At 40.3% G+C, this 16,516-nt stretch overlaps 2 protein-coding genes and 1 long non-coding RNA gene across 3 annotated transcripts; 1 reads left to right on the top strand and 2 right to left on the bottom strand.

The window, feature by feature from the left end:
* The first annotated feature begins 1,307 nt into the window (after positions 1-1,307).
* Positions 1,308-3,723, top strand: LOC137782254 (alpha-2-HS-glycoprotein-like). Its single transcript, XM_068571466.1, has 7 exons — positions 1,308-1,505; positions 1,867-1,977; positions 2,109-2,190; positions 2,291-2,445; positions 2,546-2,641; positions 2,827-2,898; positions 3,003-3,723. Exons 1-7 carry the CDS (start codon positions 1,308-1,310, stop codon positions 3,513-3,515), a joined length of 1,227 nt encoding a protein of 408 aa, XP_068427567.1. The 3' UTR covers positions 3,516-3,723.
* A 376-nt stretch (positions 3,724-4,099) lies between these two features.
* On the bottom strand, positions 4,100-8,184 carry LOC137780102 (uncharacterized). The gene is made up of 6 exons (XR_011077106.1): positions 7,850-8,184; positions 7,602-7,723; positions 7,360-7,525; positions 6,855-6,970; positions 4,251-6,780; positions 4,100-4,170 (listed from the first exon to the last, which is right to left on the bottom strand). It is a non-coding gene; the product is annotated as an uncharacterized lncRNA (long non-coding RNA).
* A 2,808-nt stretch (positions 8,185-10,992) lies between these two features.
* LOC137780094 (profilin-2-like) lies at positions 10,993-14,208 on the bottom strand. Its single transcript, XM_068568436.1, has 3 exons — positions 13,885-14,208; positions 12,356-12,548; positions 10,993-11,256 (listed from the first exon to the last, which is right to left on the bottom strand). The coding sequence occupies exons 1-3, from the start codon at positions 14,011-14,013 to the stop codon at positions 11,159-11,161; spliced, it is 420 nt and encodes a 139-aa protein (XP_068424537.1). The 5' UTR covers positions 14,014-14,208; the 3' UTR covers positions 10,993-11,158.
* Between the last annotated feature and the right edge of the window lie 2,308 nt (positions 14,209-16,516).

The raw sequence follows: 16,516 nt of genomic DNA, 5'->3' as shown, positions 1-16,516 counted from the left end.
ACTCATTCACTAGATCAGTATTTATTTGTCTTATTTTAACTTTCAGCAACTCCATGTCCACCTCTGGTTCTTTAAGTAACCACACAGGAGTTATCGGCCAAATGACAGTAGAGATAAGCTCTATGTCAAAGACGACAAACTTCTCAGATTTATCCAATAGTTAACCAACAGTTGTTTTCTGTGAAGACATAATGACATTTCTCCTGTTTCTACTTACCGGTGATGTTTTTACTGCACCAGCACAAATTCTGAGGGCCCGGTTCTGGATACCATTCAGCTGTTTCCGTGTAGTTTATGATGCTGAACTATATGCTCTACTACCATAATTTAATCTGGTATTAATTAAAGCTTTGTATATGTGTATCAGGGATGCAAGCAAGCAGATACGCAGTTTGTATTTATTTATCATTTACTGTCATTTGGTCTTCGTTTGGTCTGTTTTACGAGCAAAAACAAACAACCTGATTGAACCTCAAAGAAAGATAATTTTTAGTTTGACAGCTTGTTATCATTTTTGAAATGTCTGCTGAACCATACAGCACCAATAACCAGGATATGTAGGGGATAACTGTCATTGAAATTAGTTACACATGAATGGACACGGTCTCAATATTGACCATTTTGCAGTGGGGTGAAACTCCATCAAATGATTCTGGACAGATTAAACATATTGTTACCTCAAATAGTGTGGAAAAAAAGAAAAGTGAAGAAAAAAAAAACATAGTGGGTATTTTTTTACATAGTAATTATTTTCATCATTGGTTAGTAGCCTGGGCTGACCCAGAGAGACACTTGTGTATTGTGCAAACGGTCAAAGAGCAGCGCAAAGAGCGACAGGACTGGGAGTCAGTGCCCCTCAACTATGTCCTGTTTGCCAATATCCTCTTTACAGAAGATCATTGAGTCCATGAGTTCCTGCCGGTTACGCAATACAGGTGTTTGAACACGAAGCTCTTCACATATTTTCTCTGATATTTAACTCAAGAAACATCCACGTCAGATGTGGTCACAGCTATGAACAGGAAATCACAGCTGTTTCGCGATGTATCGCCATAAAACACAGCAAATCAATACTGATTTGAACCGTGGATTGATTCCACATCAGGCTCTGTCATCTTACATTTGTTTTGGCAGCAATCCTAAAACAGCATCCGTCACATATGGAGTCAGGAGGGATGATCATAGTGTTTGACTTGGCTCTGTTTTTCTGTTTATAGCGCAATATATATACAACCCTGGCTGCACGAGCCCAGTCCACCCTAAACTGCTTCACTTCTCTGAAACGTCTGCCAGTATCTCTCACAGAAATGCATTTCCTGGGCATCACTTTGATTTTGGGACTACTGGCGGGGGCATGGGCTCAGATCAATGTGGTACGACCGCAGTGTGACTCACCTGAAGCAGAGGAGGCTGCTCTGGTGGCTCAGGATTTCCTGAATGCCCAACACACTCATGGCTACAAGTATGCACTGAACAGGATTGAAGACATCAAGATCTATACTACGGTAAGTCAAGTGAGTTTAGTTGTAGGCAAAAAAAACATGTATACAAGTAGTTAACCTTTTTTCAACAGGCAGGAACATGGGATTTACTACATAACAAAATAATCACATTTAATTTCCTCATGGCCACAAAAAAAACAACAACATTTCAACTATTTTTTGTACTATTCTTTATTTTCTAATTTTCATTTGAAACTACGTATGCATCATCATCATTCATGCAAATGTGACAGCAGAGTATTTCACCTTAGGGGCCTCTTTGTATGTGGCAATAACACAACATATAGCATTCTGTTAAACAACTGTCAGAGGCCGGGTATTTTCAAAGATTATTAAAAACATGTATCGTTTTGACTCTCCTTAGCCTGATGGAGGCAACACGTATGTGCTGGAAGTTGATCTACTGGAGACAGACTGTCATGTGTTGGATCCCACACCTCTGGCCAACTGCACAGTCAGGCCAAAAATATTAACGGTGAGACTGTACGACACATACGCTCTAATACACAGCTTCACAAATTCAACCAAGTGACAATTTTATATAATGATAGAAACATTACAGACTGACTTGATTGCTATTTGGACTGATTCTTGATCTCTAATCAGGCAATAGAAGGAGACTGTGATGTGGTGCTGAGGAAGGTTGGCGGAGCTCTGACTGTCACAGCTTTCAAGTGCAAAACCGACGGTATAACCTTCTGAACAGACTCAAACAAATGACACCCACATATATTCAGAAGATGTCGCACTAATGTCACCCTACATGTGTTTTTTTTCTGACGACCCAGAGTCAACAGAGGACATGTGCATTGGCTGCGCTACCCTCCTTCCCCTAAATGACACCGCAGCACTGGACTTTGTCCATGCATCTTTGGCAACGTTCAATAACAAGACTGTGGACGCAAAGTATGCTGTCGTGGAGGTTGGGAGGATGTCGTCACAGGTGGGCACTGTCCAGTTCAATCCCCCCCATAAGATTTTATGCACCTGCATGTTTTAAATTGTGTCTGCCAGTACATAAATACATCAATAACATTTTTCAGGTTGTGTCTGGAGGGCCAATCTATTCTGCAGAATTTGTTGTAGTTGAAGCTATTTGCACTGATGATGCCTGCGAGCCCCTGCATGACACCATGGCTGTAAGTACACAAAGAAACAATTTTGTTGTCCTTTTTTATAAATTGTATGTATTGTATATATTTTTTAGCCCTGCTTATGAGCTTCAAATAACATAGGAATATGATCAATCTGGTCACCAAAGCTAATCTTAAAACGGTTTAAATAATTTGAGTTGACGTTCATGTTTTTGTCTTTTCTCCACCAGACACGTGGTATTTGTGCTGCCAAAGGTTTAAGCACCCATCACACAGTGGACTGCAAGATGTTTTCAACTCTGGTAAAATACTGCATTTTATTGTCCAAAAATAAGTATAAAATCACTATAACACAATTCCATAGATGTTTTTTCCTAAGCCTCTGCTCATGCATACACTATTTCAGATGCCTGTTGTAGATGCCAAAAGCCACGTAACAGAAACCAACAGCACCGTAGCAGAAACCAACAGCACCGTAGCAGAAACCAACAGCACCGTATCAGAAAGCAACAGCCCCGAAGCAAAAGGCAACATGACTGCGGCAAATGTCAACATGACTGCAACTCCTGTCATGCCATCAGTGGTCCATGTACACACAAGCAGCCTGTCAGCCAAGCATGGTCTGAGGCACCACAAACTGACAGCTCTTCATGACCCTCAGCTAAGCGGTTTTCTATCTGCCGAATCAGCAGAGTCAGCTGAAGTGGTACCTGTAGCCCCCGCAGTGGCTGTCGCTGGAGCGGCTGCTGCCGATCCAGGAACAAACTTAGATTCCTCAACCAGTGCCGAGGTTCCTGTTGTTGTGATGAAAAGAGATGTACCTGCTGCACCCGCATCTACAGTGGTTGACCCCCTTACGACTCAAACAGACCCAATTGCTCTTGTGCCAGTGTGCCCAGGAAGGGTCAGATTCTTTTGACCCTTCAGGTCCCACAGACACAATGTACCCAACTAATAAATGATCTTGTTCCGTAGGGAGATGTACCACAAATACACTTCCTACAAAACACCAATCTCGTATTAGAAATTGTCCAGTCATACTTTCATTACACATGGAAAAACTCAATTTCTGTAAAATGAAGATACAAGATTTGCATTTGAAGCTGATGAATAAATCTTTCAAGTCAAAGCTTTGTGTTTTCCTTTTTGATCATTCATCCTTTAAATGTGTTAAAGTAATACTTAAAAAAAACTCAATTTTTTTGGACTGTTACTAATCATTCATGTCTTATCAAAACAGTGTGTTTTTTGCCACTTGTGTTGACTCGTAGCAATTACATCCTGTAAACTCATGGACCTTTCCAAAAAAACATCTGCCCTTCTAAATATTCTAAATCTAAAACGTAGATACCAAAGTTATCAACTTGACAAACTAAATGACAAAAAATGTCCTAAGAGCCCTTCCCACAGGTCTTCAGTCATTTCAGATAGTTACCAAAACTCAACTGAAGGTTCTCAGCTTATTTAAAATAGTAATAAAAACACTTAAGTAGTTGTTTCAATCGTTTATTCACTTTGAAGACGACATTTCTGCTTCCCAGTTCCACTTTCTCACTGAAAGGGTTGGTTCAGTCCTGCAAGAGATACACGTTAGTCCCGGAGACTAGCGTAAAACATCTTGTTTGTTTTTTTTTTTACTATCAATTTAACATACCATTAGCTAGGTGGTTCAGTTTCATAGTCCTTTCGTTGAAATGCATTTCCTGGAACATGAAGTGGAATCTTTTGGTTGAGCCTAGAGGAGTCATGGGCCTCCAGGAATCTTTGAATGACACAAGGAATTACATGCACTGGGGCAAAGGCCCAAAATGAGGGTCAGCCAAAGCGATAACCAATGATTAACCCAATTTATCACCAGGCCTAGGCATGTCTTTCATAAACATTTCTTTAGCCAGCAATTTGGGGTGTTGGGTTTTTTCGTGCCGAGTCTTTAAACTCTGAAGATGTTGAGGTTCACGACTGGGATGCGTGGCAAGATTTTGTGCAGTTAAACTTGAATCATGAATCAGGTCACTGAAAGGCAGTGGCGAGTCATTGTAACCGTTAGACTCTGTACCTGGTGGGTCATTCTGTAGCAGTACATTACTCTTTGGTTCAGAATAGGAGTGCACAGTCGGTCCATCATTAGTGGATTTCGTTGAGCCACGCAATAATGGCTGCAGTTGGGACGTGTTTGGGGGCATCGACTTGTCATAAGTTTGTGCTTGAGCATCTTGAAGCATTTGCTGCTTTTCTATACGGTGTTCAAGATATTGGTCAATGTCAGAGCCATATGGATTATTTATGTCCCAACCCAATAGTTGAACCTTTTGCTGCTCTGTGGGCTGTACATTATATAGCTCATATTTCAGCAAAGGATTTCCTGGTTTACTATCTGGAGCCTGTGGTTTAGAGGGCACATTATAGGAAGCTGGTGCTACGCTTCGTGGTAAATTCGGCAGCTCCTCAAATTGTTGAAGATATGGCCAATTAAGATATAGAGAATTTGAAACAGGCGGGTAAATTGGCCAGTCAGTATTTGTAGGCTTGCTCTGAGTATGTGGTAGTGCAGCAAGGTTGCCATCTGCTGGTCGAGATTGTGGCCTCTCTTCATTTCCAGATTCAAGGGACAGAGTTGAAATGGGTGCAGAGGTGGACATCATGCTAGCTTGCGTTGTCATTGCTTCAATTTGCTCTTGAGGAAGTGGAGCAGAGACCAGGCCATTGTCAGACCCAGAATTTGCCGTTGGTCCAGGATAGAGTGAAGGTGCATCTCGACTGCCAAGTCCAAATGGAATAATTTGATGAATATGGTGATGATATGTAATTTGTGGACAGCAATACAAAAATCCAGATGGGCAAAACTGAGAGCAGTACACAGATGTGTCTTGTAAAACTATGCCACCAGGCTTTGGTAAAGAAGAGAAGGGGTTGAACGCCAGCTCTACTTGGCCTTGAGGGACTTCAGTCTGTGGAGGCCTTGGAGCAGCAGTTGGCTTTTCAGGTTCTGGCACAGAGTGGAAAGGGAAAGGATAGAGGAGCTGCAGTACTTGGCCCCGAGCAGGAGACCTTGGAGCAGCAGTTGGCATTTCAGTGTCTGGCTGAGGGCAGACGGGAGAGGGGTAAAGGGGTTGCTCTACTTCGCCCTGAGCAGGAGACCTTGGAGCAGCAGTTGGCTTTCCAGGCTCTGACTGGGGGCAGAAGGGGGAGGGATAGAGTGGTTGCTCTACTTGGGTCAGAGTGGGAGACCTTGGAGCAGCGATTGGCTTTCCAGACTCTGGCTGAGGGCAGAAGAGGGAGGTATAGAGGGTTTGCTCGACTTGTCCCCGAGTGGAAGGCCTTGGAGCAGCAGTTGGCTTTCCAGGCTCTGGCTTAGGGTAGAAAGGGAAGGGGTAGAGAGGCTGCTCTACTTGCCACCAATTGGCTTCAGGCTTTGGAGGCCTTGGAGCAACAGTTGGCTCTTCAGGTTCTGGTGGAGAGTAGAGAGGGAGGGGATAGAGGGGCTGCAGTACTTCACCCCGAGCAGGAGAACTTGGAGCAGCAGTTGGCATTTCAGGCTGTGGCTGAGGGTAGAAAGGGAATGGATAGAGAGGCTGCTCTACTTGCCAGCGAGTGGCTTCAGGTTGTGGAGGTCTTGGAGCAGCAGTTGGCTTTTCAGGCTCTGGCTGAGGGTAGAAAGGGAATGGATAGAGAGGCTGCTCTACTTGCCAGCGAGTGGCTTCAGGTTGTGGCGGCATTGGAGCAGCAGTTGGCATTTCAGGCTTTGGCTGAAGATAGAAAGGGAAGAGATGGAGGGGCTGCTGTACAAGGCTCTGGGGAGCTTCAGGCTGCAGCGGCTCTCCTTCTTTTGGAACACGTATGGTAGGTGACAAATTTCCAGGGGTTTCCAGTTCAGGATTGTGTGCAGGCGGCACACTGTCAGGATTAGGTGGTTTAACATAGAATGGATAAGGATAAAACAGCTTCACTGGACCAGTGGACTGTTGGGCGACTGGATACTCAGCAGAGGGTTCTTCTATAAATGTGGTCCCCTGGGGAGCAGCAGATTGTGACGGATTTATCAAACAAGGGGTGGAGAGACACACTTCAATTTGTGGTTTCGGACCATCAGTGGGCCTTGCGTGTTCAGTTTGAGCTGGTGACAGTGATGGACAAGAAATTTGAGTTTCTCCCTCTCCAGCTAAGTCAAGGGTGTACATTCCATCCTGAAACACACAAAAAAAGGTAAATTGTTTATTATAATATCTATTTTATCATCAAAAGAAAATTTGTACCATACCTTTTTCTCCAGACAGGGTACATAGCGAACAGAGACGACCACACCCTCAGGATGTACAACTACACTGAACCCACATCTGGTTGAAGCCTTCATCAATGGTTCCCAGTTACCAAACACTGTAAATTAATACATCATAGCCAAATAAGCGTTCCAAAAAACGGGAAACTAACATTGTTCAGCAGAAAAACATTTGACTTAAATGTCACATTTGACATACGTGTGCATTTACAAAACAGCAAAAGTTGGCTGACAGCAAACACTGAACAACAAAATGCTGTTTAGATGCATAATATAGTCACACAGCAAATATTGTGCTGGTGGTGTGCTTTGTGCTTTATTTTTAGAAACTTCTCACTGCAGACGGTCATGAAGTAGCAGAAAAATTACTTAACGAAGTCACTGAATCACAAAACAAGCATCCCGACTTTTGTTTGCTACCTTTATGGCAGAGGATGTACATTTGATAGTGTTTATCATATTAAAAACATGAAGAAAAAACACTTACAATTCACTTTAATTTTAGCAGTGGATACAGTCCATCCAGTTTTCACAACCATGCCCTCAGCATGGCAGGAGACCATCGGAGGGTTAGGGGAAGACTGCCTCATCAAAGGGCATGACATCCTCACTGGTAACCCCAACCATCGCAAAAGGAGAACGTAGCAATCCTCCTAAATCCAGAAAGCAAGATGTTCCAAGTGTACATGGATTCGAATGACCAGTGCTTTCAGAATATAAGTATCCCACCTTGAGAGCAACAAAGCAACCATCATAAGGTGCAACTACGATCAGATCTCTCGCCGTAGACTTGATTGAGTAGCCACAGCTTGGTGGCAACTTGGACAGCGGCAGAGGAGGCAGAAGACTTCCTGCGCAAATAATGACATGTTTTACTTTTTAAGAGCATGCAACTACTCTGCAAATACTGCCAAGTATTGTGTACAGTATAGGTGATGGAGTAGTACATGTGTTACGCCACAATAGACTAAACTTACCCCTATCCACAAAGAACAGAGATCCAGGGGAAGAAACGGAGTCCTGGATTTGAAGTGTCATAGAGTCTCCCGTACATTCAACCTTTGGATCCATTTTAAGGAGACGATCTACCGCTGCACTCTCTGGCTTTAAATTTGGGCTTGAAAAGCCATCTCCCCATTCTTGAAGTCGCATGGGCTCACTCCAACCTATTGAGAATAGGGTTTTGTTTAAGCTAACATAGCTGGACTGCCATTATTTAACTGTCCTAGGAATGTACACAGATTCAACAAGGCAAATGGGAGTTTAATAAAAACACAGAACTTGTGTCAAAAACTGTTAAACATCATGATTAATTACTTTTGTTGGGCTTTTCATGCAGGATTGTAAAAATAATTTCACCATTTCATACCCATGTCCTTTTGATGATCTTTGTCAACCTCCAGGAACTTCTTTGTGGCCTTGGTTCCTCTCACTTTATCACCTTGTAGAGATGTTTGCCCTATTATGAGCCTTCCATAGCGCACATCAATTCCTTCAGATTTACTTTTGTCAAGTGTTGAGTTTCTTCTTAATTTATCTAATGCCTTAAGCTTTGTTAATCGAGCACAATGGCAAAATGAACTGGCAACAACTAAAAGTGTCAAACATAATACAATCGTTCTGCCTCTGCTCTCTCTACACGCCATTGGAAGAAAGAGAAAGTACTGCAAGTGGGCAGATTATTTCAGCAAATGCTGAACTCTCCTCTAGGCAGGTAGTGTTAAAGCCTGAGCACTCAAAGTCTGGTCCTGATTACTGCTAATCCAACACCTCACCACAGCAGGTGTTGCCAATCGAACAAGTAAGGGCGGGTGTATGTTTGTTTTTAAGTTTTTAACATAGACAACTCAACAGATAAATATCCTTAACAATAAAGCTTGTAGATATACAAAAGCATCTAAAATGATGCACATGGTGTTTACAGGGTTTAAATTGAGCAGAACATATTAACGAAAGCCAATTGTTGAGTCTAAATGTTATTAGTTAGTGAAATGTTTGTTTTTCTTCAATCACCGTGAACCTTAGAGTTACTGACAACTTACACTTTTATTTAAAAATAAATGTTCACAACAAATTATTGAAAGAAATATCTGACACTATTTGAGAAGGCATAGTCCCTTCAAACTAATTAACCTATAACTAACGACAGCTTCCTACCTATTGAAAATGTGGCTGATTTACTCCAAGCTTTCCCGAAAGATGTATGCGGTGTTCTTAATGTGGCTCATTAATACATTAAAAAAAACATACCTGAATTTAAATGGCCTTTAAATCTCTTAATACAGGTAACATTCAATGGTATACTCACAGGGTAACAGACAGGACATATTGGCTTTAACTCTGGTTGGAATAACTTTTATTTGATCCGTCTGTAAACAAGATGTCTTATCAATTGCATGGCATTTGAAATATTTTGTGGCAGAAGGAATTTCCAATTAAAAAACAAGACAAAATATTGCGAACTTTTTTGTTGTCGTTTTAATTCTGTACATATTCCACAAAGTCTGGAGATTACTGATGCCAAAATATCCCTTGGGAAAGTGCCATTAAAAGTTACTTCTTGCTGGGACAGCAGTCAAAAATCCAACTCGTAGTAGCAACAGATCAGATCGATTTTTATGGCACAGAATACAGTTATTCTCAGAAGGATTTCACAAGACAACTTACAAATGTTCTTATTCCAACCAACACCATTTTCAATAGGTTTAGTGTACACAGCATCATTTTGTTTCTTTTAAATATACTTCTAAGTACCGTACAATGACAATTTGTGAATACACCTTCGATGACTAAAGCACAAGGCAAATAATTCCAAAGTGTTGGAGCCCAACAGCCTCAGTTTACAGTCAAAATGCATTCATACTGTAGTCAAAGGACATTGCCGTTTTATTGGTTAATGGACATAAAGTTAGCAACAAATCAATTAGTAATGGAGGATTTAAGTAGTGTTGAAGTCTAAGGAAGCAGTTAAATGTTTTACAGTCATTTGAAGTTGTCTTAATGTTTTACAGTCAACAGGTGATGCCAACAATCATCCATCAGAAGAAGATGAAGAAATTCTGATCATCCTTTTATACTGACAATTGGTCCAAAGGGGAGATGTAAAATAGTGTAGTGTAGTGTGTAGTGATTTACAGAAAGATTTACAAATAGCAGAAGCTGACAAATGACCGAGCTGTCACATTAGGTGGAATGTCCACTGAGACTCCAGGGTGTGGTGAAGTGTCATGACAATATCTTGAGACCTCAGCAATGCTGACCTTGCACTACACTCAAAACAACAGCCCAAACACCACATCATTAACTTTTAAGACCACATTCAGGTACAATAGCAAAAGCATGTGATGGAGGGTAAAAGACATTGTGCTTGAGGGTGGCGAACTGGTACACACATACAGGACTTTGTCAGAGGAAATTGTCATTTATTTAATAGAGGCTCAAAGACTTGAAGATGGAAGCAGAAGAGAAGATGGTTTTGGCTGGAATATTACGCAGGGATAGAGAGGGCAATGGGACAGGGGTCTGTTTGCTAAGAGGGTCTGCATGCAACTTTTAAATTCCCACATGCGGATGGAAAAAAGAAAGAAAATAAAAAACACTGGGCATTTTTTTTTAGTAATGCTTAAAAAGCAAAAACTATTGCCACCATTCCATGTGTACTTCACCTTGGAATATTAGCCAGTTGCTCAATGAATTTTACGAACAAGGAGAGATCCAATTTATTTTACACTTTTGGTTCATAAACATTTGAATGAACATGCCATTAATGTAGTGCCAAAAACATAAGTACAATGTTTAAGGGGAAACGTAGTAAAAAAAAGAAAAAAAAAGAAAAAAGAGGCGTGGAAGGATTTAAGCAAACGAAAGGTTGTTTATAAAACTAGACTGGGGAGGGGAAGTAACATTGAATGCCATCTTATCCTGGAAGTAATGCCAACACAATGTGGTGGGTGGGAGTGGGCTGCTAAGTTGATGGATGGGTGGAGAGGTTACTTAATATCCAGACCTCTTCAGGTAGTCAGCCATTGTATGTGCTTTGTTGTTAAGATTTCCACCATGGACCTCCTCCTTTCCCATGACTAAAACCAATACTGGAGCACACAAGGAAAAAAAAAGAGAATTGAACAACTTCTCCCCCTACAGAACGAAGGGGGAAACAAAGGTGACAGTATCTTACCACTCTTCATTGCTATTAAAAGTTTCCAAGACATTTGACTCATCTTAACAGCAATATTTCTTTTCTCTTCTTTTTGTCTCTCAATTTCATCTACATGAGCTTGAAAACATTAAAACCCTGAATCCCTCAAGTATTTCGCCATCGAGAAAGCCTTCTTATTCAATCCGCCTCCATGAACCCCTTCCTTGCCCATTACAAGAACCAAAACTGAAAGAGAAGATAGAAAAGACACAGTTAAGGAAAATTTAAATGAGTTAAAACGGAACGGCATTCCAAGTATCATTAGCAGATATGTGTAGTCCAGAAATATTTTGCGCTACAAAATCCCGGCAATATGGGATTTCACTACCCGGTAGCTTTACAAATTGATACTGTGTATTGTCCGTGCATAAATGCATGGAGTTCCAAGTGAGCATTGCAAGTTATAACTCAATAAAGATCCTTAAAACAGGAAACGGTCACAGAGTGAACCAGTGAGCAATTTCCGACACAGCCACTGTATCGTCCATAACACATTAATGTCACCTTTAGTGATGCGTGGCTCCGCCCACCCACAAGCGGGCTAACTAGCAAATATCAAGTTCGGGCAGAGGGTCAAAAACCGGTGAAGTAGCATTTTGAGTAGGTTTGATAAATTACAAAAACGGTGCATGCTTTAGAATAAGAAGGTGCAATAGCCCACCTTCTTATTCTACGTTTGTGTGCGTGTGTATATGTGTTAGAAGTTCAGTGTTTGCTCAGGTCAGCTTCTGTGGACTTTGGTTTTAAACAGCAAGTCAGATGTAATTCAACGCTAATGAGCCAGTGGATATAACCAAGAAAACATTTGTGGGATGGTACAGCATTGAGTTGGGGATATGTAAAAAGTTTACAACCCTGGATATATTTGCATGGTTGTATCAGCAACAGGAGTCAGCAATAATTTAGTAAATATATTGTTTTATTATCACTGGTGATGCCATCATAGTTTACTAACACGGTTGCATGCATTTTCCGATTTTTACCAACAGTAAAAAAAACGATAAGAAAAAAGCGTTGAATCCCCATATTTAAAAAGCTGGGAGCAGCAAATGTTTGGCAAGGAGAATAAATCATCTTATGTTTTTTTATTTATATATATATATATATATATATATATATATATATATATATATATATATATATATATATATATATATATATATATATATATAAATAAAACAGACACCTGATAGTGAGATTACACTTATTTAAGTCACTGTGATGTTTACACAAAACTGAGTATTTTAAAACCTTGAGGTAAACCGTTTTAAAACTATACTTTTACCTTTTCCAGCTCTTCCCACAGTGACATTGTATGTAGGTTCTCCTCCTTCGCTCTTTGTCCTGATGTCCATTGTACAGTCGCCGTCATCAAGGAGGTTGTCTCTGAGGACTGAACACTTCTTTGAGCCCAGACCGAGACCGCTGGTGTAAAAGCTCTCCCTGTCCTTACCGATAAGGACATCTATTTCTTGAGACTGAAAAACCCACAAAACCACAGGATTGGCACAATGTCATTCAGATCCTCTCACAGATTTAACAAACATGCTTCCAGTTACATAATTATCATAACTCCTGCGAGTAGAAAAGAAGTAATATTAATAAGTACATAAATTAACTTATGTCCACTAGAAATAACATGAATTCCACAACAAGAAAAAAAAGTCAGTAGATATAAGCTTAGACATGAGAAATATAACCCTGCAACTTTTATATCCTGATAATTAATTGTCATGGATGGGCCATGCGATATGACTTTTGGGGAATTTGATTAAATTGTATACCCCTACTTCAGGAACACCTGCTTTGTGTCAGATCCACACAGTAGTCGTAAAAAAAATATATGCAAACAATTTCAAATGTAAAACTAGATCTAAAATATTAGTCATTTAACTGAATAACAAGCAACAAAACCAAACATTTGTTGCATCTTACTTCTCAAATATTAGGATTTGCTGTTGTTATGCAGGTTAGATATAAACCGACAAAACTAAACATGTTCAAAACAAGTCATTTAAATAACCGATATGTGCGATAAAACGAGTGATACACCGAGAAAAAACTGCCGCCATCGCACCATAATTAGGTATAAAACTGAGCGTGATATTACAGAGGTGTATGAACAGAACAATGTCTGGGACTGACCACATCACATCCCTGCAGTGAGTAGGACGTTAAGTGACGTCTATGCACTGGTCTGGCTCTCATGTCGTCCCTCAATGAATAAAATAAATAAATATATAAACAACACATTGCAATTTCCATTTAAAAAAAAACACTAATGAATATGCGGTTAGATTGCGCAGGTTAATAATGAGAAACCCTTATCGTCGGCTGACCGATGCTTCGCCAGACTTAACCACAGGTAGCCGGGGAAGCAGCGGCTTAACGGGAGCTAATCACGGCGGCCAGGCACACAAAAGCGTGCCCGCTGTCTCGAGTCAGCCGCCGTTGGTTTTACATCCCCGCGTGGGAGAATAACGGTACCGGGCTCGGGCATTTTAACAGGCAACGGTTAACGGCAGCGACCGTTAGCGTTTTCGGGGTGTTAAAGTAACGTTGCTCGCCACGATGAGCGAAGTCGCATTGCTCGACACGAGGTCTAATCCCGCAGCGGCTCCTCAGGAGGAAACTACCGAGACAGGCCACCGATGGACGAGCTAGCGCAGAGCTAGCGCAGAGCTAGCGCGGGACCGTTATTTCGGGAACGGGTTTAAGAAGATTCAGTCCAACGAGCTCCTGCGTGGGTGATACATACACAACACCGTCAAACTAAAGCATATCCTCTCCCTTCACCTCATTTTGACCTCTTACCGTGATTTTGTTGAACATACCACCGGCATGTGCTGCCCAAACATATTTGGCGTCCGTATATCCAACAATGGCGCTATCCTGACAGCTGCCATCGGCCATCAGGTTTTCCACGTAGCTTTGCCAAGACATATTCAAGAAATTGGTGCTATTTATATAAAAATCCCTAAAGCTTCGGGAGTATGGTTGCCAAACAGGACACACCTAAAACGGAAGAAAAACCTACAGCTGAATTCAGAGTCTCCAATCTAACCCACACTTAGACGTTAACCAACGTCAAGGCTAGGGCAGCAAAGAAAGCCAGGGTAGTGCGGCAGCGGCAGGGTGTAGTCCGTATCAGATCACTCCGCACAATGAGCTCCCGGCGCTTTTATGGCAGCGGGCAGCGGAATAAAGAAGGACTTATCAGCTCAGCCAAGAGTCAACTGTCTGAGGGAATGCCGGGGTACACATGGAGGCAGATGAGGATTTACCGTTTGAATCGTGTAGTCAACTAGTCTTTCATTCATTGAAGCTATTTTCATATTGAAGGAATGATGACAAAGACAGACTGTCACACCAGACAGTTTGTTACCATCGGTGCGGATGGAAACAACGCGCTCTGATCTGCATACTGATGGAGCCAACATTCTTCATACTTTCATAATATAGCCCAACGTTGCCTTCCTATTTTTTTTTTTTTTTTAAGACAAGAGCCTATTTGGAAGTTCCTTACTAATGGCTGCTAACAAGCCAAATATTTCTGCTAAATCTGAGTTCTTTGTGAGCATTTGAGAAACATTTAACGTTTCACACTATGTCACTCAAAGTGTTATCCTGGAGACCAGCTCCATAGTATTAACATTTACATACTAAACCTTTCCTAAATGTATCAGAATTGCTTACAAACATGTTAAATATATTTTTGCTCATACATACACACACACACACACACACACACACACACACACACACACACACACACACCCATATATATATATACACACACACACATACACACAAAGCATGACAATTATCTTAATATAATAATAACAATGCATTATGTTCATTTATAGTTAAATACCTTCAACAAATGTGCAATCATAGTTTGTGTCAAAGGGGTTACCACTCAAAACTATTAAGATGTTGGGTTTTAATAAAGATCAGAAGCAAACAAAATTAATGTTTGATGGATAAAAGATACATTTGGCGATTGATATATCATCCAGTTTTACAGAAACAGCCCACGGCTGAGTTCGACCCCTTGGGTGAACCATAAAAACAATTTAATAGAGACCAAACACTGGGGTTAGATAAAGTAAAAGTAGTATTATATCAAAATTATGTTGTTTGCACGTGCGCAGTGTTGGAGAAGTTAAGTGTCTTGTTTAAGAACAATCTTTTAGACCATCTTTATCTTGAACCAGGGACCAAACCAGGCACTGTGGCCAGTTTGTATTATAAATTCTATTATCACAGCCTCAAGAGTAAAAACATTATATTGAAAGGGCTGATGCCTCAACATGGTTAAGAAAGAGTCACTTGACCCTTCACCTGAATATTTGCTTACCACATTAATGTTTAAACCGTGTGAAATGTCTTAATAATACCTGAAGTATTATCTGCCAGCTTTATAATAAGTATAGTAAGTATATTAAAGTATTGAGTATAAATTCAGAAACAAACAATCTTTTAATGAACAAAATACATTACTGATTCTAGAGGAAACAATTATTTTCACATTGTAATATCTGGTACATTGTTTAAGTAAACATTCAAGATGTACTAACCTGCAATTTCAATAACAACTCAATGCAATAGCATTATACTCTGTGACTCAAACTAAAATATTCAAAGGCAGCCTGTAATATGTGGTAGAATTTATATGACCATTTGGTGTATTCATGTGCAAAATAAATCGGGTTATTTCTAATAAGCATTCAGTACAATTATGTCTCTTAAATCACTAGGTCAATAATTCACTTCTATTTTCGAGAACAATGATCATCAACAAAAGACTAATGCACTATTTGCATTTACATTTCCTTTTAATATCAGCATTATCTTCTTGGATCTTGGAGAGTTCTTTGAAAAAGGAAAAAGAAACATGTCACCCTTTCAAAGTGAAATATTCTTTCATTGGCCACCAGAGGCAGTGTTCTTCATGGTTTGTATAGTCATAACGGGCAGAACTATGAAAAACATGTCTTAGGTAAGCCTTTGAAGATTTTCAGATAATATTTGTTTTGTATGAACTGAAACCATAGATTTATACAGCATTTTAAATTGGATGCAAATCTACTCACATACTTTCTCAAGTTTGTTACCCTGTAGCCCTGAGTATTTATATGGATTCATGTTGCCCTTGTTAGCTAAAAAAGCCTCAAGAGAGTTCACTTCTTCACCTCATCAACTGCACATGCATTGCAGTGCAGTGACTTAGGCATGATAACCTATCACTAATAAACTAATAAACTAACTGTGCTATTTAAATTAATTTAAAAAATAGATCAGCTGAGTTAAAGGTTAATGTGAATGCTGTATTATAATAACTTTGTATCAACCAAATTGAATCTGTAAAAACTAGAGAACTAAACCAAAGTTTTCTTGGTAAAAAAAAAGGCCATGGGATTGTTGCTGAGTGATAGTATATCCT

The sequence above is a fragment of the Clinocottus analis genome, unplaced genomic scaffold (genome assembly GCF_023055335.1).
Source record: "Clinocottus analis isolate CAN_PGR_092001 unplaced genomic scaffold, fCliAna1.0.p SCAF_11, whole genome shotgun sequence".
NCBI classification, from domain to species: Eukaryota; Metazoa; Chordata; class Actinopteri; order Perciformes; family Cottidae; genus Clinocottus; species Clinocottus analis.
Note: the sequence above shows the minus strand (reverse complement) of the source record. Positions and strands in the feature narration are given on the sequence as shown.

What these genes read in the sequence shown, in the direction of transcription:
- LOC137780094 (XM_068568436.1), bottom strand. Translation starts at nt 14,013, where the DNA reads ATGTCTTGGCAAAGCTACGTGGAAAACCTGATGGCCGATGGCAGCTGT. An exon ending in GTATGTTCAACAAAATCACG is followed by an intron (nt 12,549 to 13,884) that starts GTAAGAGGTCAA and finishes TGGGTTTTTCAG; the next exon opens with TCTCAAGAAATAGATGTCCT. An exon ending in TGTGGGAAGAGCTGGAAAAG is followed by an intron (nt 11,257 to 12,355) that starts GTAAAAGTATAG and finishes CTTCTCTTTCAG; the next exon opens with TTTTGGTTCTTGTAATGGGC.
- LOC137782254 (XM_068571466.1), top strand. Translation starts at nt 1,308, where the DNA reads ATGCATTTCCTGGGCATCACTTTGATTTTGGGACTACTGGCGGGGGCA. An exon ending in TTTCAAGTGCAAAACCGACG is followed by an intron (nt 2,191 to 2,290) that starts GTATAACCTTCT and finishes CTGACGACCCAG; the next exon opens with AGTCAACAGAGGACATGTGC. An exon ending in GCAAGATGTTTTCAACTCTG is followed by an intron (nt 2,899 to 3,002) that starts GTAAAATACTGC and finishes ACACTATTTCAG; the next exon opens with ATGCCTGTTGTAGATGCCAA.